At 44.8% G+C, this 24,061-nt stretch overlaps 1 protein-coding gene and 2 long non-coding RNA genes across 17 annotated transcripts in view; 2 read left to right on the top strand and 1 right to left on the bottom strand.

Moving 5' to 3' along the window:
• The window catches only part of LOC128876701 (uncharacterized), a 36,285-nt gene extending 12,280 nt beyond the window's left edge, over nucleotides 1–24,005 (bottom strand). Inside the window, exons 1-11 of the mRNA XM_054123265.1 lie at nucleotides 23,568–24,005; nucleotides 7,634–7,785; nucleotides 7,121–7,292; nucleotides 6,879–7,015; nucleotides 6,513–6,613; nucleotides 4,870–5,095; nucleotides 3,245–3,430; nucleotides 2,973–3,072; nucleotides 2,482–2,628; nucleotides 1,361–1,414; nucleotides 346–466 (exon numbers count right to left, since the gene is read on the bottom strand). Of these exons, the coding sequence (XP_053979240.1) occupies nucleotides 346–466; nucleotides 1,361–1,414; nucleotides 2,482–2,628; nucleotides 2,973–3,072; nucleotides 3,245–3,430; nucleotides 4,870–5,095; nucleotides 6,513–6,613; nucleotides 6,879–7,015; nucleotides 7,121–7,292; nucleotides 7,634–7,785; nucleotides 23,568–23,672 (1,501 nt within the window). The 5' untranslated portion in view covers nucleotides 23,673–24,005. The remainder of the gene's footprint in view (nucleotides 1–345; nucleotides 467–1,360; nucleotides 1,415–2,481; nucleotides 2,629–2,972; nucleotides 3,073–3,244; nucleotides 3,431–4,869; nucleotides 5,096–6,512; nucleotides 6,614–6,878; nucleotides 7,016–7,120; nucleotides 7,293–7,633; nucleotides 7,786–23,567) is intronic.
• LOC128876718 (uncharacterized) lies at nucleotides 1,421–2,986 on the top strand. The gene is made up of 3 exons (XR_008457113.1): nucleotides 1,421–1,793; nucleotides 1,928–2,062; nucleotides 2,849–2,986. It is a non-coding gene; the product is annotated as an uncharacterized LOC128876718 (long non-coding RNA).
• On the top strand, nucleotides 8,350–19,358 carry LOC128876712 (uncharacterized). 15 transcript variants are annotated; one of them, XR_008457093.1, is made up of 7 exons: nucleotides 8,853–8,867; nucleotides 9,220–9,351; nucleotides 9,427–12,630; nucleotides 12,724–12,788; nucleotides 12,870–15,254; nucleotides 15,325–16,593; nucleotides 17,092–19,358. It is a non-coding gene; the product is annotated as an uncharacterized LOC128876712 (long non-coding RNA). The 15 variants fall into 15 exon arrangements; XR_008457094.1 differs by lacking the exon at nucleotides 8,853–8,867 and adding an exon at nucleotides 8,350–8,364 and having other exon boundaries at nucleotides 9,220–12,630; XR_008457090.1 differs by lacking the exons at nucleotides 8,853–8,867; nucleotides 9,220–9,351 and having other exon boundaries at nucleotides 10,372–10,500; nucleotides 10,579–12,630.
• Nucleotides 24,006–24,061: the final 56 nt, after the last annotated feature.

Raw genomic sequence — 24,061 nt, 5'->3', positions numbered from 1 at the left:
TTACAATTTTAATATTTCGTGCCTTACATAACGGCATCCATACCGAAGACCCAATATCAACGAATGCTTGTTCAAGACTCAATTATTTATAGAACAAGAAAGGAGTTACCTTTCCCTATAAATAATAGACTTAATTTAAGAAGAGCATCCGACAACAGCTATTGTTAATTTCCTTTCTTCGCCGCGCAGGGATTCTTGCGATTCCTCTCGACTTCCGTCTGGCTCGAAAAAGCTAACCGTTGCATAATCCGTTCGCAATTATGTAACAACAACTATTTCGTCCGCGTCTCGGCGATTCGAACGACCGACGATTTTCCGCGATTAATCGAGGAGGAGAGAACTTACCAGTCACAGTTTGGCTCTGGGGTCTCGGTAGAGTGTTGCTCCCTGAGTTCGTCAACGGAGGCGAAGACAGGTTGCTGGATCCTCCGAAAGGCTTGGGACCAATTAGATTGTTGGACGGCGCCTGCGTGACAGAAAATACTATCATACACTCTATCCTTCGAGCCTAACAATTATGCAACGACTATTCGACGACAATTAAGACAGAGATGGGGCGAGATTCTCGTTTAAATAATTAAGGAAAATAATTAATGAAAATAACGCACACGGTGGTTCGCATTCCGACAAAGAAAATACGCAAACGCGTCTTCGTTAGTTTTAAAGTATTAGTGAGGTGTTTAGTGAGGCTTCGCGACGAACAACGACAAATGCGATATATGCACAGTGCTGATAGTGAGACTAGCCGATTAGGTTGATAATTAACGCTACCAATAAATGACTGAGAGTCATGGGAACACAATTTTGTGTCTTGGATGCTCTAAGCAATGTCGAGTAATTATGTAGTCTTCCTTAAACGAACTACCAAACCTTCGAGGTCGAGGTTTACCGATTTCGATGCGTTCCGGTCTATTCTCGCTAGATACGAGACTCTGCATAGTCTATAAAATCCTACATAATTACTCTACACCGATGATCCTTCTCTCCGCTGCCTTGACACCAGGGCCACGGAGAAAAGTATTCGCAACGACGCGGTATCGGCCGTTGTTTCCTGTAAATCACTTCTATTGCGCGCACTGAATCACCTGGCGACGTATCGTTCACGTAACCACGGTATAGGGAGCCACGAATATCGAGGGGATTCCCCGCGTTTCGCCCGCTAGTAGAACACGTCGAGGTAACTTCCCCAAACTCGGTGGTTCACCGATTCGTTACGCTAAAGCGCGACGTACTTGTCTGGAGAACATTATCCGGCGATCAAAGCAGCGGCACCGCGGATGATTTTCATTAAGGACGCACCTCACGAAGTGTAGGGTTTCGTGTCGCGATACGCTTAAGACGAGCCGCGTTGGGACATTACCTGGACTGATCGGAAACTGGGTGGATCGACGGGCGATGTGCCAAGGCGGGTGGGCTGCAATGCATAAAACGACAGAACCATGTCACGTGGCGGTGGTAATTAAAAAAGGGGGAGAGATTCGGGGATATAGCAACGGTCAGAGTCGGATCGAGTGTTCGCGGGCACCTGAGGCTTCGATTTCACCTAAACATCTCTCTTACATGTAGCTCAACTGATCAACTTTTGCCTGAAACATTTTTTATCTACACTACTGCAAATACCTGCAAAATAGTGGCATAACTTAAGGAGCAAACCTCGTATATTTATACAACTCTTTAATAATATCTTCTTGGATTTTCAGGCTCGTATCAGTTCACTTAAATACAGGCTTGGATTTTATCTGGCCACTAAAACTAGAACATGTTTGGGACGTCTTTTAGAAATCTGCTAGAAGGTATGTCGCGTAGCTTGTTTATCACAAAAAGTAAAAACAAATATGTTGCATTAGTATGATAATTCTCATATAACATTATACATTGACTACTTGGAGTCTTATCATGTGATACTAAAGAATTGAATATTTTTTAGCAGAAGCCCCTGAGCCACGGCAACCGAAGTTCACGCCTGCATCCGACCCTGGTGATAGTACGCACACTCCTGATCGCGCCAGGCTAATTAGTCACATGGGTTCGAAATAGTCGCGCGAATAATCAAGATTGGCAGGTGAATAGACGCGGAGGAGGAAGTTTCGCGGACCTGAAGGACGAACCGGTCGAATATCATAACGATGACCGATATCGATATCGTTGTAACGTTTCTCTAACATTTATTGTTACGTCACGTTTCCTGCATCGCGCTACGTCGACGCTGCATTTTTATCCCGATACGCGGTGGCCCCGTCGCGTCTGATTCAGAGCGTATTTTAAGCGATTGTTTATTGGTAAATGAATAGTACTGAGAAATTCGTTGAACGTGATCGGATATAAATGGACGCGGTCTAAAATTGCAGAGAAGGAGAATCTTTATCGGTACTTCCGTTACGAGAATATTCCGCCGTCGACGCGATACTATTCGCCGAGGGGGCAGGAGGGATAGTTTTAGTTTACACCGAGGGGGTAGAAAAATTCTCGCGTATTGCCAACCTCTGTGCAACCCGTCTGTATGGTGATCGAGCTCGTGAAGGTTTTCGATTCCCAGTGGCATTCGCCGTTCGTGATGCATCCGTTCCTATTCAGGGACGACACCTGAAGATTCTGGGATCCGTAATCGGGGCTCGTACGATTGCACGCCTGGAAAAGCAATTAGTGCCAAGCAAATACCACACGCACACGCGTTTTTAATCGTAGCTGATCCCCTGTTAAATGCAACACTCGAAAACAGAAGAAATCGTATCTCGAATGGCTGTTTAAACATCTAATACACTTGCAATTTTATATATATATATAAAATATATAATATATATATAAAAAAAGTATCTTAAGATTCTCTTCATCTTTTTTATTATTTCAGAAGCACGAGTATTCCGCGGAACAGTTTCAAGCAAGATGCGCAATCTCGGTGTTTAATCATGTGCAAAGCGACACTCTGTGCGATAATACACTGCGAGAGGAAAATTTTCATCGTGGATACTCACCGAAAATGGTAGGGGCGACGAAGCGTGATTGCTTAGGGGTGGAGACAACGGTGCGTTCACCAGGGCAGCGGAAATGGTGCTAGCCGGAGCCTTTCCGCCTCTGCGAAGTTTTTAATCGCCATTTTACTCAGGTTACGCTTCCTTTTCTTATTGCGCGCAATTCTTTCCCTTGAGATATTCTTGGATACTTTTAAGGCTTACGATTACGTTTACTTTTTAGCTCGGGAGAGAAACCGGTAGCTCCCTAAACGATAAACAGGTGGAATGCTTACGGTGGCACGGTGATTGGAACAAGGCCCGAAGGTGCGTTTTGCCTGGCGACCAATTTCGCGTGAATGTCGCAGTATAGTTTGTTGTTGATGTTGTAGTAACCAACGTTCTTCAATGATGTGCCGCAGGTAGAGCATTTGAAGCACTCCACGTGAAGGTTCTTCTCCTTGATCCTCACGAAGACACCCCTGCAAAGTAGACAGATCGGTTTAGGCTGCTCTCCTCGTATTTTATTCTGTAATTTTGTTTTGTTTATTATTCAATAAGTGCAGAGTGCTTTTTCATGTCGGATGTGCCACGAGTTTCTTGGTCCGAGATATTTAGAGACAGAAGAGGGGTTGGGGGAGGCTCGACACCTCGACGACGGAGGTCGAAAACATAAAATTCGTCATATTGTATCGTGGTGTTGCTGACGAACCGAATGTTGTCTTCGGTGAGTGTGAAAAATGTGACGTGTTATGCAAAGTGAGCTTTGAAATCGCTGGCTTTGTACTCGCTGCGTGAAAAATATGCTTTCTTTTGCGCTTTGAGGTGAAAAAAGTTTAATAATTATATTGTTTCTCAGGTGTACCGTAACAACTTCCATGGAATACCGTTAATACTTCGTGGAAGAGAAAAAATACACGGTGAAAAATGATGTGCAAAAGGTAACAAAAATTCGTGTCTACAAAAATAGAGACAGAAAAACACAACATTGACACCAAAAACCAAAAAGGAGTATGTCAAAAACAAGTAAAACAAAAAAAAATCCACAACATCGAAAGCTTCGCGTTGCTCTATAGTGTACCAGAGCGTTTCTAAATAAATAATAAATACACAGTATGGCGAAGATGCGTTGAAGAGATACATATGTATATGCACAGTACAGAGGTCGAAGAAATGAAGAGATTACCGATGAGCATGAGTAGAAAGAAGCTCGATAAGAATGATCGACACGGCCCCTCCCGAAAGAATAATGAGAATCGCGAAGATGGAGAGGTCCTTTCAGAAGAAGCAATACCGACGACAGAGGCGACAGAGATTGCGGCAAAACGTGCATGTGTACAAACAAAAAAACATCTTCCAGTCGTCGATCGATTGACTTCGATCATTAGCGACTTGGTAAAGCTTCGACATGGATGATCTTCGATGGACGAGTGCGGGGTGCACGTTTTCTCGTCTGACTCAAAGCACGTGACGATATCAGCGTACGACAATCGAGCAATCCAGGAGGACACCATTTTAAATGCAGTAGGGGGGTTCAGAAAAGTTCGCTGGAACTCCTAGCGTCGCCAGCGAGGAGGCCACTCACTTCAAGTTCCGAGTATGCGTGAGGAAGTTACGGGGAGGATATTCGACGTCCTCCGCGCAACTTCCTCGCGCATAATTACGACTTAAAGAGTGTATACTCTCCATTGGCAACGCTAGTACTGTTAGTAAGCTTCTCTGAATCCTGGTCTACAATTGCGGCCATATACTTACGCACGTACAAGCGAGGCGCTTGTACAAGGTATGCGCAAAGACATGGCCGCCACTGTGATGAGACAGTTTACACAGAAGCGTATATCGTCGAAAAAGCTACAGATTCCGATCCATCGCGTCAGGGGGTGCAAGGGAAGAAGAGGATGATTGTCACGTGAATAGTTACACGATCGCTCGGTCGCAGTTGCTACAAACGACGGTTGACGGGCCCCAAGAGGGAGATGAGGACTCCTGTCTTTGCGGCAGACGTTTCGACGAGCATTCATTGGAATTGTAGGCAGGACCACCAACGCCCCGGAGAGCGTGAAACAGTGGCGTGGGTGATCTCGGCGAGGTGGCTCTTCCGCCAACGGCGTGGCTCACCGACGAGTAAAACTCTGTTCTCGAAGAAACTGCATGTAAGCAGAAAAACCGCTGTGTGACTCGACGGGACACGAGAAACTGTCTAATAACCGCCAACAACAATCTACCGGGAACGTATCTCTGTCATCTCTCGCCCCCTGCGCGTCCTGCGAATCTCCAAGTCAACGAATCGAATGTTCTACATTAAAACCTGGGTTAGGTTTAACAATTAAACGTCTCGCGTAGCGAGAAATCGAAAATGATTAGATATAGGCTTATCTAATGTGGTAATACAATATACTTTCCGAAACAGTGGCGAGAGGGCGTCTGAAGCTCGAGCGCGACGATAGAGTAGAGAACTGCTGTTCATTATCAACCCTTACCGATAGAGTCCATTACTTTGTCAACAAACTGCACGACCTTACCAACCGAGTACCCCCTTCCCCTTATCCCTCTACTCTATCGTTTCGTTAAAGCTTCGAACCCTTTCTCAGAGTTCCAGAAAGCGTACAGTATCCATCCAGACTTTGACTCGAGATTGGAAATCCGCGATGGAACGCGAGCGCTATCTTCTTCGTCGAAAGGACAATCATCAACGGTCCTATCTGCTTTCTCTGTCTGTTGATTGCTGAAAGAAGGTGTGTAAACGACCGAGGTTGCAGATGAACCGCGTCTCGCCGATTGAACTTACACGATGAGCCTCTCGCATTCGGCACAAATGTTCTGTCCAGGTGGAAGGCTCGACTGGGGCGTCGACGGTTGTTGCTGCTTGGTCTCTGGCGCCGTGACTGGCCTCAGTCCCGCTAAGGCTGGCGAGGTCGGCGATACCACGCCGCTCTGCGCAGTTGGCTCCGCTATTTCGCAAAGAAGTTATCGTACCGGCATGCACCAGACTGGCTGGAGCCAACCAATCCGGAAGAAAGATCCCTGAAGAGTGATTCTTAAATTTTTCTATTAAATTTTCTCGGACTTTCCAGATAACGCTACAGATAATGCATACGTATGTATCACACTGGAATTATTTTTTACAGAACCATGAATATTCTACGTCTTCAACCTGGTGTAACCCCCTAAGAAGCGATTCTTTTACGCTTCGCGCTCGATGGCTACCGTTACAATACTCGTTAGGCTGATGCATATGAAATATCGTTTCCCTGAAGCTTGAATTTCGTACTGGCTTATTATAGTTACTAATGAATGATTCCTCTTGCCTGAAGATATAACGAGGTAATGCACGAACGTAATTATTGTTAAGTGAAACAATCTGTATCTCCTCTGACAAACGATGTTTCTTCAGCGCCAACCTAATTAACAACTCTCCAGGGATTTTTCCTTTCCGTTCGCACGAAACGTTCAACTATCGTTAACGAAGACGAACCAAGGGAATGGTTCTCGATAACTCAAGTTTCCACTTTTAGGAAAATTTATAACTTTGTGACTGGCAAGCTCTCCAAGTTGTTTACTAACCAGGCTCCGGTGTCTTTGGCTCTTTGTCCGCTTCTTGGACCATTTTGAACACTTCGCTGTTCTCGGCGTTGTAGTTCTTCTCATTCTTTTTGAAGTTCACCCTGCAAACGAAGCGGTGGTTAAGAAATTATATTAGTTTCGTGCATTATTCAATTCAGTTTCGTATACAGTTTGTATAAAGTTCTTCTATTCAATGTATGAATTGTATACAATTATTTCATGCATTATTCAGTTCAGTTCTACGTAAAATATTCTTGCTTCTAATAGAGAAAAGTGTCATTAAGACCAGTTATTTGTCCCATAGCGATATAAATAATTATATATGAACGTAGGTTTAGCGTTAACTCGCTGGTTTGCTGATTTTACCCGAGAACACCTCCAGCCAGGACTTCCGCCTGCGCAGAGAGTGTTTCCGCGATGGTTTCCTCGCTGTAGATGCCCACAGGACTGTTGTACTGTTTGTTCACGATGGACTTGATCGAACCGTCGCTGGTCCCGTTCAGCTGCAACGCGAGTGAAATATTTGCAGCCTCTGATTATTGGCGTTCGCGTCGCGAGGGAATTCGGAACGAAGACTAGGGCGATTTCTTTAGCTAATTGACACTAACGAATGGCTTTGGACTGAAGTTGTGGCCGCTTCCGATGTGCGATCCGTCTTGCTTCTTGGCTGCCAAGGATGTCTTCGTAACTGGAACAATGTTACCAATGGAGCCGGTGGGCGATGGCGACGGAAGGGTGGAGTTCAACGGGGACACGTGCGGCTTCCAGGTACCGCCACCCCTGTCAAAGATAAACGCAAGGTAGCTTGAAGGCTGATTAACAGTAACAGCGTTCTTTTATACAAAATAAACAGCCAACGCTCTAGAATCGAGCTCTCATTGAGCCCCGTGTTATCGTGTGCGATAATTCAAGTTAAGATGCGGTCCGCGTGGCGCCAGTGCAAGATGGGTGACCGTTTTTTCACAAGAGTAAAAAGATGCTAAACACTCGGGTACTTCGTTAAAGAACGTTGGTTACCTGAAGGGAACCGTGATTTTGAATACAAGATAAAGATCGCATAGTTTTAACGTTGTCAAAATGAAAAATATCGTCGAATTTAATTACACGTGCTTGATTGTCACCTTTGTATAGTTAGCTCAAAATTATTTCCAGCCCTGACGATGACATCCTGCGCGTCCTTGTGCCTCAGGTTGTACATGTCGGTGTTGTTCACCCTGATGACCGAGTCCCCAGCCTTCAGACCAGCTGCTTCCGCTGGCGAGCCACTGTTAACCTGCAACAGGCGATCGGTGAATTTTTTGAATATTACTCTTCCAAGTCAACGCGCACCGCTCCGGAACGATAACGGATATTTATGCGTCGCGACGCTTTATCTCTCTTCGCCTTATTCAACGCGCAACAGACGCCTCGGCAATTAAGGAAACGGATTACCTCGCGTGATCAATGAGTCGCTTTAAATCATCATAATTTATCGCGTCACACCTAGCGCACTCTTACAGCCATGATTTTGCCCGAGGTTAACCGCGCTATTAATACGTTCCCATGTTTATAACCGATGCTCATTTATTAACCATCCGAAATCGCTGGATTTCACGCGACGACTCCGGTGGCGACTCGGAGACGACTATCTTTACGTTTCGAAGCTGAATAAGTCTAGCTGAATAAGTTCTATCCTCGTCCATTTGTTTCAGGACTCTCCTCGAGTGATCGAGAGTAATCGATACATCCAGTACCAGAGAAAAATAACCCGCAAAGGGAACGCTCATTAAGAACCTCCTGCAGCTAGAGCCACCACGTTTCCTTCGACGTTCCAGAGGAATCGTATATAATTAATAGATCTAAGATCGTCGAGGTGGGTTCTTTCTATAAATACCAACCGACGATTTATTATAAATATTTTTATTGTAAGATCTCCACTGTTGGTGAACGACGGCTCCATCGACCCAGCAGGCTTCGAATAAGTTTTCCAGTGGATAAACGGAATGTAGGTCGACGGACGAAGACGCGTAGGCTCTCTAGTTCCAGCTGGAGTTGAGATTCTCACTTTCTAAATTAAATGGTGCAATTAGAAATTTTAAGTGGAACCATACGAGTCGTAGCCCACGGAATAAAAATAAAAATGAATGGCTTCAAAATAAGTGATAATCCCAATAGCTCGGAAGTCTAGTAGCGAGAACAAGCTAGTGGATGCTTTTAAAATGCACCAAATTCAATCGTTCGTCATCGTTCACCATCGCGTTCGTCAGCCTGCTCGAAAATGTAGGCTGAGATGGTGGCCACGTTTCTAATTATTAGCTGTTCGTGTTTCCCCCCTGGACCCAGGCTCGCGTCACAGAAGCGAAATCAGGCCAGAGGGTGAGTCGTTCGTTCGATTCACGCGTCTGCCTCCAGAAATAGGAACCGCGAAATTGCGTCATCGTTGTTGCCGTAATAGTTGGATACGTTTGCCGTGCACGTTATTATCAACAACGCTGCCGCTCGAGCTGGGGGAGAATCATCAGAATTTCGCGAATTCTTGGCCGATAACGGTGTGTTGCATGGCCTCGCCTACTTTCGGATCCTAGATGCCTCTATGATTAATCGGAAAAGATTCTAGGAAGACCGGAAGCAACCTCGATGGTCTTTTCCAAGAGCAGGAGCCTACGAATATGGCTTTTGTTGGAGTCTGTAGTGTCGACTGTTATTGACCGGTTATTGAATTTTTTAGATTGGTGATCCGCCGCATGCAGCGCCAAGTTTCCGGCCCGCATCCATCTAGGCTAAGTGAGTAAGTAAGGAGTAAACAGCAGAGAGAATAACGTCTGGTTAAAAGCGCAAGTTTCTGAACGTATAATAAAAGGTGTGTCAAGGACAGAAAAGGTATGTGCAACTATTAAAATAAATTCAATTAAATATATGAAGACTTTCATTTCAGGACTTCACCTAAACATAGGGAAGCTACAATCTACCCTTACAAGAACCTATCAAGAGCCTACGAACACCTGTGTAATGGGCTCAATTGTTTTCTCAACAGGCAACTGGCGGTTGAGAACGACGATGGCGATCAACTATTGACCTCTATCAGGAGCCAAGGAACCTCTCGACCAGCCCCTCGGCTGTCCCTAGGTCCACGAAGACGTAGGACGTAAAGTCAGGGTTAAGCTCTGTGGGCACCGTGAAAGCCTGCCTGCTAAAAATAGTCCCGGACCGTTCTAAAAATAGGGCCCCGAACACGTACGCCGTTTATTCGTACGTACACCTCGAGCAAGCCAAACCGAGGGATAGAATGCACCTTGGTGCGGGCATAGTCTTGCACAGTATGACATATCGGACCGACCGTTTTCATTCTGCGAGACACGGACGCCTCTCTGCCACCGCGCGAGACCGCGATGAATGAACGAGTACGCGCCGTACTCTTGGACGTGTACGTGGCTTCCGTGCGTGCACGGTCTTTTGCTGCCTGGGCGCATGCCTCGCGTAATAATAGCCACCGACGATTTTGGATAAGCAGCTTTACCCCGTAATGGAGCCGTATCGATCTGGAAATGGACGAGATAAAAACCGTTGCTTCGTAGCCAGGCTCGGGATTAATTACATTAGGCCTTTCGCAAGGGACTGTGGAATATACAATGACAGCGAGACGTGCAGATGAACCCTATTCGTCATAATAGTAGGGGGACCAGAATGTAATGTCGTTTCTGCGAATGTCGATACTTGTTTATCATTTATCAGCTCATTTTATACCAATCGATTTTTATCGATCAGATATCGAAAATCTGCACACTGGATAACAAAAGGTTGTTGATAACGATGGCGATTACGTAATTGATTAAAAATAAAAACTTGCTATTTTATCTGTTTAAATTTAATGTAAAAGAAACGACATTACTTTCTGGTCATACTAATATCATGGTGAGACGTACATACATGCGTGAAGTTGCTAAAGAAGGCTACTCGTTGTAATATAAGCGAAATGAGGTAGTCAGTTCGGTTCAGTTCTTTTATTAAAGTGAGTAAGTTTGAAATTATCAAAGTTATTTCACTTACATCATGTTTTTTAATACATATAATTTTTCTTAACTTACAGGTTACGCACGTCTCTCATCGCGTGGGATCCATTCACTTCTTCACTCCGATATACAATCAACACACTCACGTCATCCACGCTCTAAATTTAACATTTTATGTAAATGAGGTAGTCTTACGGAATAGCGAAATGGAATAGTCCTATAGAGAAGTACAGAACCTCGGTTGAATTTTCCATCAACAAAACAGAATACCACGGAATATATTACAGCGAGACATCCACGGGCAAAGTAGCGGAAGAACGCTATTCGTTATAATACAGGCGAAATGGAACAGTCTAATAGAGAAGTGCAGAGTCTCGGTTGAATTTCCCAGCATCAAAACAGAATACCACAGAATTTATTATAACGAGACATCCACGGGCAAAGTCGCGGAAGAACGCTATTCGTTACACTACAAGCGAAATTGAACAGTCCGATAGAGAAGTGCAGAGTCTCAGTTGAATTTTCCATCGACAAAACGTTAACCCAGTAATTCGTCTTCGTCTGTGTACACCAGACGACAATAACGCGCAGTTCATTGGCGTTTTTGAGACGAACGGAGGAATTTTCCCGAGGACACGCGCGTGCCTTCGGTAGCCGGAGGGCTCAAGGTATTATTAATAACGACGCATTCTAAAAATACACCCGAAATATGTGTGACGCCGGTGCAAGTAAGATGCACTTGAATGCAGTCGAACCGAGAGGGAGAATACACGCCAAGGTGTACGAGGTACGCATTCCAATGGGCGGGTTATCAGAGACGGATCCATCCCACCTTCCATGCTTGGAATGCATCTCTGGTCTTTTTTCTTTCTCTCACTTTGAGGGCTTAAGGCTCGTTCATACTCGCGGCTGGTACACGCTCGAAAAACGTGGACGCCGAAAACAGGGGAGGGAAACGGGCCTAGCGGTCAGTGACACCGGTTTTAATCGGACCGAACGAGAGGGAACGCGGTTCCAAAGAAATATGTCACCGATACTTTCGCGTTCTCTTCGGACTCGCTCCCGTTTCGTCGTCCATTTTAATGTAGCCACGAGTTCCTACGATCGAATCACCCTGAATCGTTCCTGTAGCATAGGAATTAATAGAGAAAGCTAGTTACGAAATATCCAGAGGAATATCTTTGAAAATAAATGATATTAAATTCATATAATATAGTACTTTAATGCTTCAGTAGCTCCAGCTTCCAGCTACGGTGCATATATCGGAAAACTAGGCGATTCTAGATGCTGACGTATCCAACGCATTCGTGGATACTGGCAGCATCATTCTAATTATATTTCTCGATTCGTCGGAACTTTGGATGGCCGCGAAGACGTCAACGGTCTTTGTTGTCCTAAGGTGGAGTGGAAGAAATAGACAGTGACGTCAGGTCGAAATTATTGGTCTACGATCGACCTGGCCTTATCTCTTCGAACCAGCTGGACGGGCGCCGTTCACGTGCATGATGTGTAACAATACGATACGCGTCGAATGGTAAAGCTCCTTCTACGGAAGGCTGACTATCCATGACGTCGATGCCTCGAGAGTTTCAGATGCTCCGCAATTTTTCGCGACGATATCGCGTTGGCAGCCGAGAAGGATGCTTATGAGAGGTACACTCGGTTCAAATGAGCCTGTCCATGGCACCACAGACGCGAGGTAGGTGTAGGGTTTCCGATTGGTAGGGTACACGTCATCAATCCGAGCCTAACAAGTGGAAGCCTCGAGTCTCCCTCGCATCTGCGCCGGTGCGGATAATATCAATCAAGTTCAATCACAAAGAGACCTTTTATAAGCTGCCAACTCAGAGACAACCTCTGCGGCGGTAGTTTTTAACCTGTGCGGTTCGGGACCAGGAAACCGAGGTCAACGGATGTGTCAAAGCGGGATTCGGTCCTTGGAGGTGTCGCGATTAGGCTCGATGACACATTCCGTCCGGAAGAATGTCGATGAGAGCCACAAAGAGTCCTTGTGCTGACCCAAGAATCGAACTCAAGACTCTCCGGTCGGTCTCGTCGATGACGCCGTAGGAACGCCGGGAATGAGCTCACCTCGCTTCATCGTCAGCTGATAAAGAACCGAAGGAGTGGTAAGAGTGTAACGAAATCGATTAATATTATCGAAGCTTCGTCAGAATGTTTATTCGCCGAACGCAACGACAGTAATTATATTTTCATTACAGGAGATAATCACTTTTGTTCGCGCTATCTTCGATAATCTACACCAAAGGAACATAGCACTTGATAGGTAAGATAAGGAGATTAATAACAGTAGCTACATAAAGAATTCCTTTTTCTACCTGAAAAGTTTTACTTTTTCTTTCCTTAGGATATCTTAGAACGAGTTACCGAAGAATATTAGTTATACGTACATGGGTTAGCAGTAAAAGATGCGACGAATTTCAAGTTCGCGTAACGTCGTAACGTAGGGGCGATTACGAGACGACGGGGGTGTCGTGTTACCCACGAATTCACGAGGCGCTACTCTACCAACGACCAAACATACGGGAGAAGACTGATTTCTGGTTCGACTTTTGGCAAATTTCCCACAACTGCCTCCCACTGCGTCCCTCCTTCATTCCCGAAATCGAATCGGCATTTACGATGGCGCTCCTAAATCTTCGACTCCGTCATCGAGATACAATTTCACTCCGCCTCGTCTGGCTTTTCTCGGTTCGGCGATGCTGACAACGCGAGAGAACCACCGATAACAACCGTTCAGATAATGTTCAGTTCCCGTAAATAACGCGCGCGAAGACGAAACATTTCTCGATCCGCCACCATTCGGGGCAGGGGTTCTCTCGATGGACCTCGAGATCGCTAGGTCGAAGCATTTTCGGTGAGGCTCGTTATTTTCATGAAGTTGTTCTGACTTTTCAATATTTCAGGATCGAGAGGAGTTCATTACGATCGCTGTAGCTATAGCAAAGTAAAGGCGTAGATAGATCTCACCACAAGACCTCGAGGTCTAGACAATTTCAAGAAGCTTCAGACTATGCGCCCGTGTACGCGATAGCCGAAACAAGCAAAGTCCAGTTCTGATGGCGTGACAGACGCACACGTGCTTCAATTATAACGTATTTAGTTATGGTTATCATTTTCATGAAGTAAGTCTGATTATTCAATAACCCATCGTTGAAAGCGTCAATTACAATCGCTGTAGTAAAGAAAGAGGCTAGGTGGATCGCACCACAAGGTCTCGAGGTCTAAACATTTTCAAGAGCTTCAGATTATTTTCACGAAGTAACTCTGACTTTTCAATATTCCAGAATTGAAAGCGTCAATTACAATCGTTACAGCAAAGTAATAGCTAACCCTATTGCTTTATATTTTCAATATTTCAGTAGCGATCAAGACCTCGTCCTACCGGAACCAACGACCAGCAGCGACGTCATGGAATTTACGGGCGATAAGACGGATTCCTCGGATCGTAAATATCGCTAAGAAGCGATCGTTATAGCTGGTTGTTGCAGAGAGCGAAAAAGAACGCGGGAGGAGGGATGAAAGGGCGCTCGCGACGCGGTGGAGTAATCGTGTAAAATAAAAAGAGAGTTGCGTGGCGTCGGGAAAACGGTAAAAAAGACGGTGTAGTCGGGGAGAGGACACGGTGAGAAATAAAAGCGATATTTTTATATCCACGGGTGTAAGCTCGTCGGTGGCGGACGCCACCGGGCCTCGGTCTCTATTAATATCCACGGGCCGGGCTTCCTTTCGGCCTCCGCAGCAATTCTCTTCGCACAGGCGGACCAACGATCGGCCACCGGAAAGAGAGCCTCCCGATCGGGGAAAAAAAAATTCCGCCGTCCAGCTTCCGCGAAATCCCAACTTGCGCGACGCTCGCAGAGGAAGGACTCCACCTGTTCTCCAATTTCAACCCAGTTCTGCAGGACGGCTCGTTGCTGTGGGTGCATCATTAAATGCTGTAACTTGATTCTTAATACACAGGTCTCCTTGTGGATACAGTATTAAATGCAATAACTTGGTACTTTTAGATAAATAAGTAACTAAGGGGGTATTTTAATTTAGAGCGTCAATTTTTAGTTCAAAGAATTTTATAAAAGGTTTTGCACACATGCTTATTCGCATTTTAAGAACGTACACGATTCTTTTTCAGGTAAAAATAATTAAAAATTAAACGTAGCACGAGTGCACAACAAAAATAGTACAAGAAAATTCTATGGCAGATATATTCTTAAGGGTGTACACTTTGAGAAAATGGAAAATCGACATTTTGAAAGTTTCAGACTAGAATAGCCACATAAAGTAACATGCCTTTGGACTGTATGAACTATAAACAGTCAAGTATCCATAACGTAGATAGTATAAACAGGCAAACTACTTGGACGATATACATGTGCACTATGTGAGTAAAACGATTGATCAGCATACTCCTAAAGAAAAATTAGTTTGATATCCTACATAAGAAATAGAAGCTTCCACGCTAATCCAACTTGCAGAATTATCGATAAACGAATCAAGAGCGAAGAGCCAAAACTTGTTGTGCCAATAAATCAACTTTCAACATTGCGGTATTGGTCGCTCTAAAATACCAACAAGGAAGGAACGACCGGCTCCCCTCGACGCGATACATTTATCGAGTAAATAAACTGGCCAACGAACAATGTCGAGCACTTTTATCGCGAAGTTGTCGACGTCTGCGCCCACGATTGCATGCCGCTGTGTCCTTGACTGCATTTGCATTTGCTCGCAAAAGGTAAAAAAAGAAAATTATATGTGTACATATATATATATATATATAGCGAACGAGTTTCGTTGCCTTCCAGGCGGACACTGTTCGAACAATTGAAAAATCGTGTTCGCCGCGACGAAAAACTGGTACCAGCCGTTTACATATGCATACGGTCGACGTTCGAAGAATTCACGACCCAAGCCGAACGGAATTTTATGACGAGTACAGGATATGCCAACGTTCTATAAACAATTACGTGGAAATAATCGTGATGTGACTTTTGCAATTGAATGTTAATATAATTTGGATTGCAATTCTTCTTCGACAAATAACAATGTAAGATTCATCTTTTAAACCGCATGTGTTATCACGTGCCAAAGTAATTTTAGTACCGTGCGCAACGGAGTCACCGTGGTCCCTTCTTTCAAAATGTGTATCTTCAGAAAATGCGGGCCAAGACAGCCACAGGAGCTCGTTGTATCCATTAGCCAAACACCGATGTTACAATTACTTTACATACTGGGTGTCTTGCTCCATCGGAACTCGATTTTCAATCCTTCGGTCACCAAATTCTGCAATGTTTCTTAACTGTTCCAGGTCGTACGAGTGGCTCGGTATACCGTGGCGTATACCATGCATCGAACAATTCAAGAATGAAATATTTGTTCCTCTTCAACAACACCGTTTGGGATGCACGCGTGCCTGCGAACGCCTGACATCGCGGCCTTTGCGCCACTTCGATTACTATGTCAAGTTTAGAACGATTTATTGTTCGCAGATAATTCATTCGCTTCTTTTTTTTTTCTATGGAACGCTGAAAACACGGAACTTTGGCCAACGCGTTTCGCAAACTATGCAATTACGCCGATAGCGTGGTTACGGCACACGCATCGAGGAACGCGATAACCACTCTCAAGAACAGAGATAATCGAACGTTTTATGTGTTCCAACCGATATCGACGAAACTGGTAAACACAGAGGTGCGACACTCACCGTGAACAAATTTCAACGTTTTATCCTAATAATAAACGAATAAAAACGTTGAAAGGTAAACGTCCCGATCCTCGACACGTTTCGCAATCGTCGTTGCAGTGGAGTGCAACGAAAACTGTAATCAATGATTGAATCGAAATTAATTAAGCCTAGGTTATAACTTTATATGTCTAGTTTACAACGATTTTTCCGCGATAGTTGCACAGATAAACTAGATAAGAGATTTGCCTATCTCCGTTGCCAGGGGTCTCGACGATTGCCAAGCCGCGGATGGAGTTGCCAGGCATTCCTCGACGGCCACCCTCCATCATCGAACCAACAACAGTTGATATTAATTTATTAGTCGAGTGTAAGAAGACGTGCGTTTCAGGTATTTTGGTATTTTTGGATGTGTCAACTGGCCCTACGTCCTAATTGACTGTCGCGCGGTGACAAACGAAGATTATTTGAACCGTTCATTGCACAAATCGACTAAAAGTTGAGAAGTGCGATAAAAATGGCCTCTGAAATAAATGATTTATTATTGAATGGTCAGAAAAATGTTGTCGTTTAATGGCGTTGATCTTCATTATCCAGGAAGGTTATTATAAATATAAAATGTTGGCTATACCAAGTGCTTTGACACTTACATTCAAGGTTTTTCAAAAAGCGGTGTTAATCGATTTGTGCAGTAAACAACTCGTTTCATCGTTATAGTTGAACGACTGTTATCTCGTAAAATGCAAAGTTAGTTAGAATACACCCTAGTTAGGGGGCATCGACGCTCCTCAATATAATGCTGAAGTCTATTTTTGTCGTTATTACAATTTTCTTTTTCTAATAACCCAGTTTTGTAGTACTTTTAAGAATGCAAAGTATTATTTTACAGACGAGAATTTGTTGAATCTTTGTCGTGGCAAAGGTGACAAACTCTTAAATGAATCGAGTGGACGACGCTCAATTTTCTCCGCTTCGATTCAGAGTTCGATGAACAACATCCCGACAAATGCGGCCTTCGTGGAAAGCCGTAGCGCCCCGTGGTGGTCTTTTTGTATCGTTCGGCAGAATTACGACGTTGCACTCGGTGCAGTGCAGCCGGCGACATCCTGCGCCGGATTCGAATTCGCGGACTGCACCCGCTTCTACAGGCTGGACCAAAATACACGTGCCAAATGTTTCTCGTAAATGTAAAACTTCCACACTTACGACCCATGCTACATGATCGACAGCCGTAACTAACCGAGAAATGCCTTCTCTTTCGAAAGATACAGTGAAATACACATAACAGTCGCTCGAAATTTGTACAGCGGCCTATAAGAGCTCCGTATACACTGTAATCTTACACCACCCAAGTGAAAAATATCGCCTGGCCGCGAAACGTGCCGACAATTGGTACATTTACCTTATATCGTTTAATTTGGGACGTTGTGTACGCCGCTCGTAAACAAATCGGCCATGCAACTCGGTCGAGCAACGATTACGCTTCTCGTGTGCAACGAGCCACGAAATCGGGGGCCTGGGTAGACATAAACAGAATTCGCGAACGGTGACTCGACGGCGGACGGCTTATTTTCGATAATGACGAAAATATCGTTCCCGATACCGAGGAACGCGCGCTTATCCTCCTCTGCTCCACGGGTTTTCCTTGTACCCATAACTTTTCGCGTTGCATTTCGAAAAACACGCATACGGAACGCGCGTCCCCCTCGGGCGACGTTTCTTTTAATAGAGGCCGTCCTCCAAAACATATTTACGAAAGTTTGTTTCTATGTTTAGCAGGGAACGGTGTACATAATTTACTTCGAATCCGTTTCACGCGACGAGCGATACTTCATTTTTCAACGGCGATACGGTAAATCCGTTTTCATCCCACGCTGCCTGGCAAAATCCCAGCTATTGCCACATTCGTGTGTTAACCTTTATCGGAAGGAAGTCCCTCCTTCAGATAGGCGCGGAGGTATTTTCGACCGAGGTTGGGGCTACCTGTTGGTGGCGATCGTTGCGTAACGTTGTTGATCTTAGCCCTTCCGTGAAAATCAGACTCGGAAAATCAGAATCGGGATTATTCTCCCGATAGGAATTATCTGGAATTATCTTTCAACAAGGCGGGAAAATCATCGAGATTGGGGAAGGAAGCTACCATCTATTTATAATAAATCAAGTGTTGTTAATGGAGTCGAATACTTGTGAAGGCAAGAATGTTACAATTGACGATACCCGAAAGTATAAATCGCATACGAATTTTTGAGCCACTCGCATGGATTAGTTCACGCGGCGTCTGCTAGTGTCGCAAGTAACAAATTATTCCAAAATGGAAACGCCATTAATCTACATTAATCCTGATTAATTCTTCCAGGTCCTTCATCGTGTACACATGTAACAGCTTCTTCCTAATATATCCCAATTATTTTAATGCACGGAGATATGATCTGTTGGACTATTCGAAGGTATTGGCTGATTTTTAATTTGATGTGTTCGATAGTATCTTTAAAACTTTGAACTAAGCAAATCCCTCAACGACAACGGTCATTAAGCCATCGACTCGGGGTACCTACGTATTAGCTTGCAGCTGGTGAATTATCGGTGATTCGTCCCTCGAGAATGAGACCAGTAATTGGTCTCGTTAAAAGTGCATTCTCGAGTGAAATTTCCAGACGGTCCACTTCTGTCAGTGATTCAAAATCGAAGTAAACGAAAAGTATTTGTAGCCCAATGTCCAACTCTCTTTCAACATTTTATACGTTTCTTATTGTATATTTCTAGATATTCCTCTGCTGAGAAGGCTGATACTACAGACGAAAACTCGATCGACATTTGAAGTTTGCCTTACGGCAACAATATACATCTGTATTTATATGCAGAGTTTTGAATGCGCCTATAATATGCTGTATTATGCTGCATCATGATATAATATGAATATACACTAAACTTGTTCCAAGATGATAGCATACGAATGCATAATAAGCTTGTCCTGCGACAATATTGTCCTCTTGAGGGACGAATTCTTAATTTTTAAGTTTTGATTGCTTACAACAAGAACTTTGTATAGTTTATTTTATTCAAAGTATAACAACAATGCAGACTGTATATAGAGTAAGCTCTCTTGCTATGATATTGTATACTTTGTAATTCTGCACTAAAAGGTATTATGATATTGATATATCACAATATCCTTCCAGACGTTATACTCGTACATAGAATAAGCTTGTTCGTATAACGAAACGAGTTTCAATAATAGATCGAACAATCTACGTCGATAGGGAAGTTAAACGACGCTCGTGTAATGTGGACGTTCGCTTATTTATCTTTTGAATCATTCGTGCGCGTCCTTGGTACTCGTTAACTGCGACGAATAATTAACCACCGGGAGCTCTTCCAGCGAAACAGAAAAGAATGCTAATGACGAGCGCGCGTTATCTACGCGACGCTATAATCGGCTAACGACACGCAGAATTTATGCCGAGTCCTTCCACGGGCCGATAATAAGCGAACGAAATACACATATCGCGTAACAAACGCGCCCACGTTGCACCGACCGTTGCGTTCGGTGCAGCGGAATCGCGGAAACCTCCTCGCCCGAGATACGGGCAGCTGTTCGTCGGAGATTACGAGAACGAGAACGAAAACGCGATTTCTGTTATTTACAGGCTGGCCCAGAATAGGTGGCACGACTAAGGAAGGGTGACTTTGTTTAAGACACTATTATTTAACCCTCCGTCGCAGCGATTCTTATCACTTCAACCGTCTGTTGATTATTAATCACGATTAATTGTATACTTTGTTTCAGGTCTGGTAAAATTGCGCCACAAGATCTCTGTTATTTACAGACTGACCCAGAATATGTAGGCATCGCAGCTGTAGCGTTATAACGAAGGGTGACTTTGTCCCAGACACTATTATTTAACCCTTCAATCGTGTGATGATTATTGAACACGACCAACTAATTGCATACGTTGTTTCAGGGCCTGGAGAGATCGCTCCACGACCCGTCAGGAATTTCACACGCAGCTCGTCGAAGAAGAAGCGTCTCTCCCCCGTGAATCTCGCAGCCCCGCCGGGGCTCCGTCCGTTGGATTCCTTTTTCCCCCGCAGCTTCACGAGCGGGCCGAGCGACGCACGTGGCGCGTCGTAGATCGGTATTTTTATCGATCGACACCGAGATCGCTCCCTCCGACGAAAAATTTATTTTCGCGGTGACCAACGCGGCCCAGGAAGCCCGTAGCCGTTGACGACAACGTCGTCGTCGACGTTTGCCTTCGTCTTCGTCGTTGTCTTCGCGAGAGCGGGGCTCGACCCGGCTCGCGCGTTTCGCAAAGGCACCTTCTAGAAATAGAACGCCCAAATAATTTGCCTCGGATTACCAGCGACGCGTCGCTGACTATCTCTCTCTCTCTCTCTCTTTCTCTCCGTCGCTCTGACTCTTCATCTTTCTCCTTTTCGCGCTTTTTACTCGCGTCTCAATTCAATTTTCAATTTTCTTCACAACGTTTAAAGCAACGATGACGTTCAATTGTTCGAGTAGAAATTATTGTGAGAGCAAATGAAACTCAACGTTTAGCCATATATTTTGCAATTTTATTGAAATCCTTTGAACGATGAAATAGAAAGTCTTTCGTCTGATCACCTCCGTGTTCCAGTATAAGCACCAGTCTCTATTAGACCCAATGGCAACGCGTGTCTTAAAAAAAATTGCGCTATAAGACAACGCAACCATTCGTTAGCTGGGAAATATGCAACAGAGGCCGTAAATCTTGGACCATTCTCGGGAGAGTACTAATATACTAACAACGTTTTGAGTACGTTTACGCGTAAAGTCTCGACGCGAGCGGTATATACAGGTAATTGTTGATGTCATAAAATTGCGAAAGGGTCTTGCGTTTTGGAATTTACGACGCCTCCATCCGCTGGCAGGGTAACACTGCGAACTGTCAGACGTTGATTTTTGACGAAACCTTGCGGGAGTGTTTATTGGTCCAGCCTGAGAACCACGCGTCGTGTTTCTGCTATTTATCCGAAAGGAAAAAGCACGCCTTATATCTAAGACAATGCAAGGTGTGTTCTGTTTAATTATAGACAGCCTTAGGGTTTGAAATTAATTTTGAGTTGTTTACTTCAGGATGAACGTTCTCTTGGAAATAGCGAGCTGCGTTACAGCGATTACAAACGATTAATCCGTAATCTAGCTTCGGGTAGGATTCTCTGACATCCGGGGACTCGTATTTCTCTCCTTTCCGAGAAGCTCCGAGGAGGCGGACGGGCGTCGTATTTGTGGCCTCGTAAAATAAACGGAGCACGTGCCGCTAAGAAGGCCAAGTTCGAAACGTCGATTGCAAGATAAAACTGTTGAACGCCTTTCGGGACGGGATCCACCCGCGCTCAAGATCCGTTTCTGCGGAACGACCATTCGCGAGCGAACAGAGCAAAAATCCAGCACGCGCCGCGCTCTCGGCGACTGAAAATTACCTTCGAGTCTGTAGAAAAGCTACTGTAGATTCTCTGCTTTTTATTGGATCGCTAATATCGCTGTATCACTGGACTAATTTTTTCGAATATCGCTATGGGAATATTCCTATTTTCACACTTGAAACCTGGAGTATTCCTGTAATTAACACTCTTCGATCAATTTTATACCATGATCAGGATCGAGCCTCCTCGATAATTATTAGAGCAAAGCTGAACGAGATAGTTCAGCTGATAGTTCACTGTTTACTTCGATATTTTGGGTTACGTTACCGTAACCTAATTACCCACTCTTGACCTAGTTCGACTTGCGCTATAATTTTGTGTGTTCTGTACGTAAACATTTCCTTATTTTATATATTTCTTCGTAGGTGATTCAACGAGCTGCGATATTCGTTAATAATAGACCTGACAATGACAGCGAGTAAGGAGGCCAAGAGGGACGAACGCGCACCGAGAGGACATCCATCCGTTCGTCGTCGAGGGAGCCGCTGATGAACAATTCGACGATGGAATAAACGAAGAAAGTTTTGAAAATTCGTTCGAAAGTTCGTGGCGCGATGCTAGCCAAAAGCTTCTCGTGTTACAGCGTGCCTCGTCGCCAAAACACGGCGGCGGCGACGAGCCGCGCGTTTCGCACGTAGTTGGCAGCGATTTCTACCGATGCGCGTGAAATAATTTGGCGTTTGCTGGCGGATTACGTAACGTTGCTTTGCAGACAGTTGACGGTGGAAAAGGACGAGCCTCGAGCTCGTAAAGCATCATTTTTTTCTTCCAATGTAATCCTCGGCTGTCGCCGCTTCCTCGTTAGTCTCGAAGTCTGAGACGATCCACCGAATTGCGCAAGAATCTTGAAAAATATCTCCGATATCGCAGTTTCCAATCTATTTATTTATGAGAGAGCCAATGAGTGTATTAATACTCATAGAAACATAATATTCGAATAGTTTAATCGCTACATTATGTTGGCCTATGTTAACAGCTAGGTACCGAAACATACGCGCGGTAAAACTGATAGTGACGTCACAGATACACTCCAAGTTTACACGTAAAAGAGCAGAGTTGCATCGATCGATCGAGATAAATTATCAACCCGATAAATTATGGACGAGGTATCGGTTTCCTGGAACGATGATATTTATCTTCATATTCGAGTAAGAATTTAAATCGTTTGTATTTTCTGTTCGCGACAAGTAAACCGAGGTGTCAGTTATGTTACCTCGCAAGATTTCGTTTTCGAATCGTCGACGATTAGTCGACGTTCCGTGGACGTATCGCGAAACAGCGACATAGCGATCTATTTATCGGCAATTGTTTCAATCAATAGATCGTCGTCCAGCCCAATGAAAATCACATTTCGCAAAATGGACACGACGTCATCTTTGCGGCACATTTTCTTGAACAATGTACTACCGGACGGTTGCACCACCTTGCAAGAGTGCCACATGGTGGCCACCCATATCCCTGCTAATCACTGTTTGTTTGAAAAATCCATGTTTGCAAACCTCCTACAATATATCTTAAATACGCGTCTACGGGAGACTAATCCAAAGACTATTAAAAAGAGTTAAATCGCGTTAATCTGTACGTCTCAACCGATCCTGTCAACATAGCCGGGCGAACTACTTCTCAAATCGCGAGTAAAGTCACTGTTAAATGAGCTTGTCTAACTCTTCCACAACTGCTTTAAAGATCTAGCCATCCAACGCCACGAATGAATTGCTACGCGTTGATCCTCTTCGTTATCCGTTACACGAATAAAACTTTGTCCCCCTTATTACAGCCTGTCAGACGTCCCCCGCGCGACCCTGAAGACCAGAACGGTCACCAGAGAATCCACCGTGCAAGGAACGTCGAGACCCCGGGAGCAAGGTGATCCGCGCGAAGAACAAAACCAGGACTTACCTTCTGCACGACCAGGGGGGTGCCAAAGTCCTTTCCACCCTGAAGACGGAAGCCCCACGGGGATCCATCGAACCTGGAGAGCTTGACGCTGATCAGCTGAGCCATTATCACTGGTTTATATACCGTTCACCTGGGTCGACGAATAAAAACTGAATCCTCGAACAAGCGCAGGATGCAACAAACTAACAGAGAACAGCCTCTGCTTTGACTCTTATCGTGAACCAACGAAAATTTCTTAGCGGAACCAGAGAATGCACGTTGCACCGAGTCGGTCACGGTTGACGTCTGCCTTTTAGCGAGGAGGCGGTGTCGCGCGGTTAGGGAGAACGGCACGTACGTTCCTGAAGAACGCGCAGACCGGAGTAAAGGTATAACAGACGTCGAGGACGGTCAGTCGGCCAGCGGGGCCTGCCTGGCTGCCTTCCTTCCATCCGATTCGACTCTGCCGCGACTTCGCGCTAGGGGCGGGGATGGAGATCGAGACCCAACGCACG

This window comes from Hylaeus volcanicus, chromosome 5 (genome assembly GCF_026283585.1).
Source record: "Hylaeus volcanicus isolate JK05 chromosome 5, UHH_iyHylVolc1.0_haploid, whole genome shotgun sequence".
Classification (NCBI taxonomy): domain Eukaryota; kingdom Metazoa; phylum Arthropoda; class Insecta; order Hymenoptera; family Colletidae; genus Hylaeus; species Hylaeus volcanicus.
This window is presented reverse-complemented; position numbering and strand designations above follow the sequence as displayed.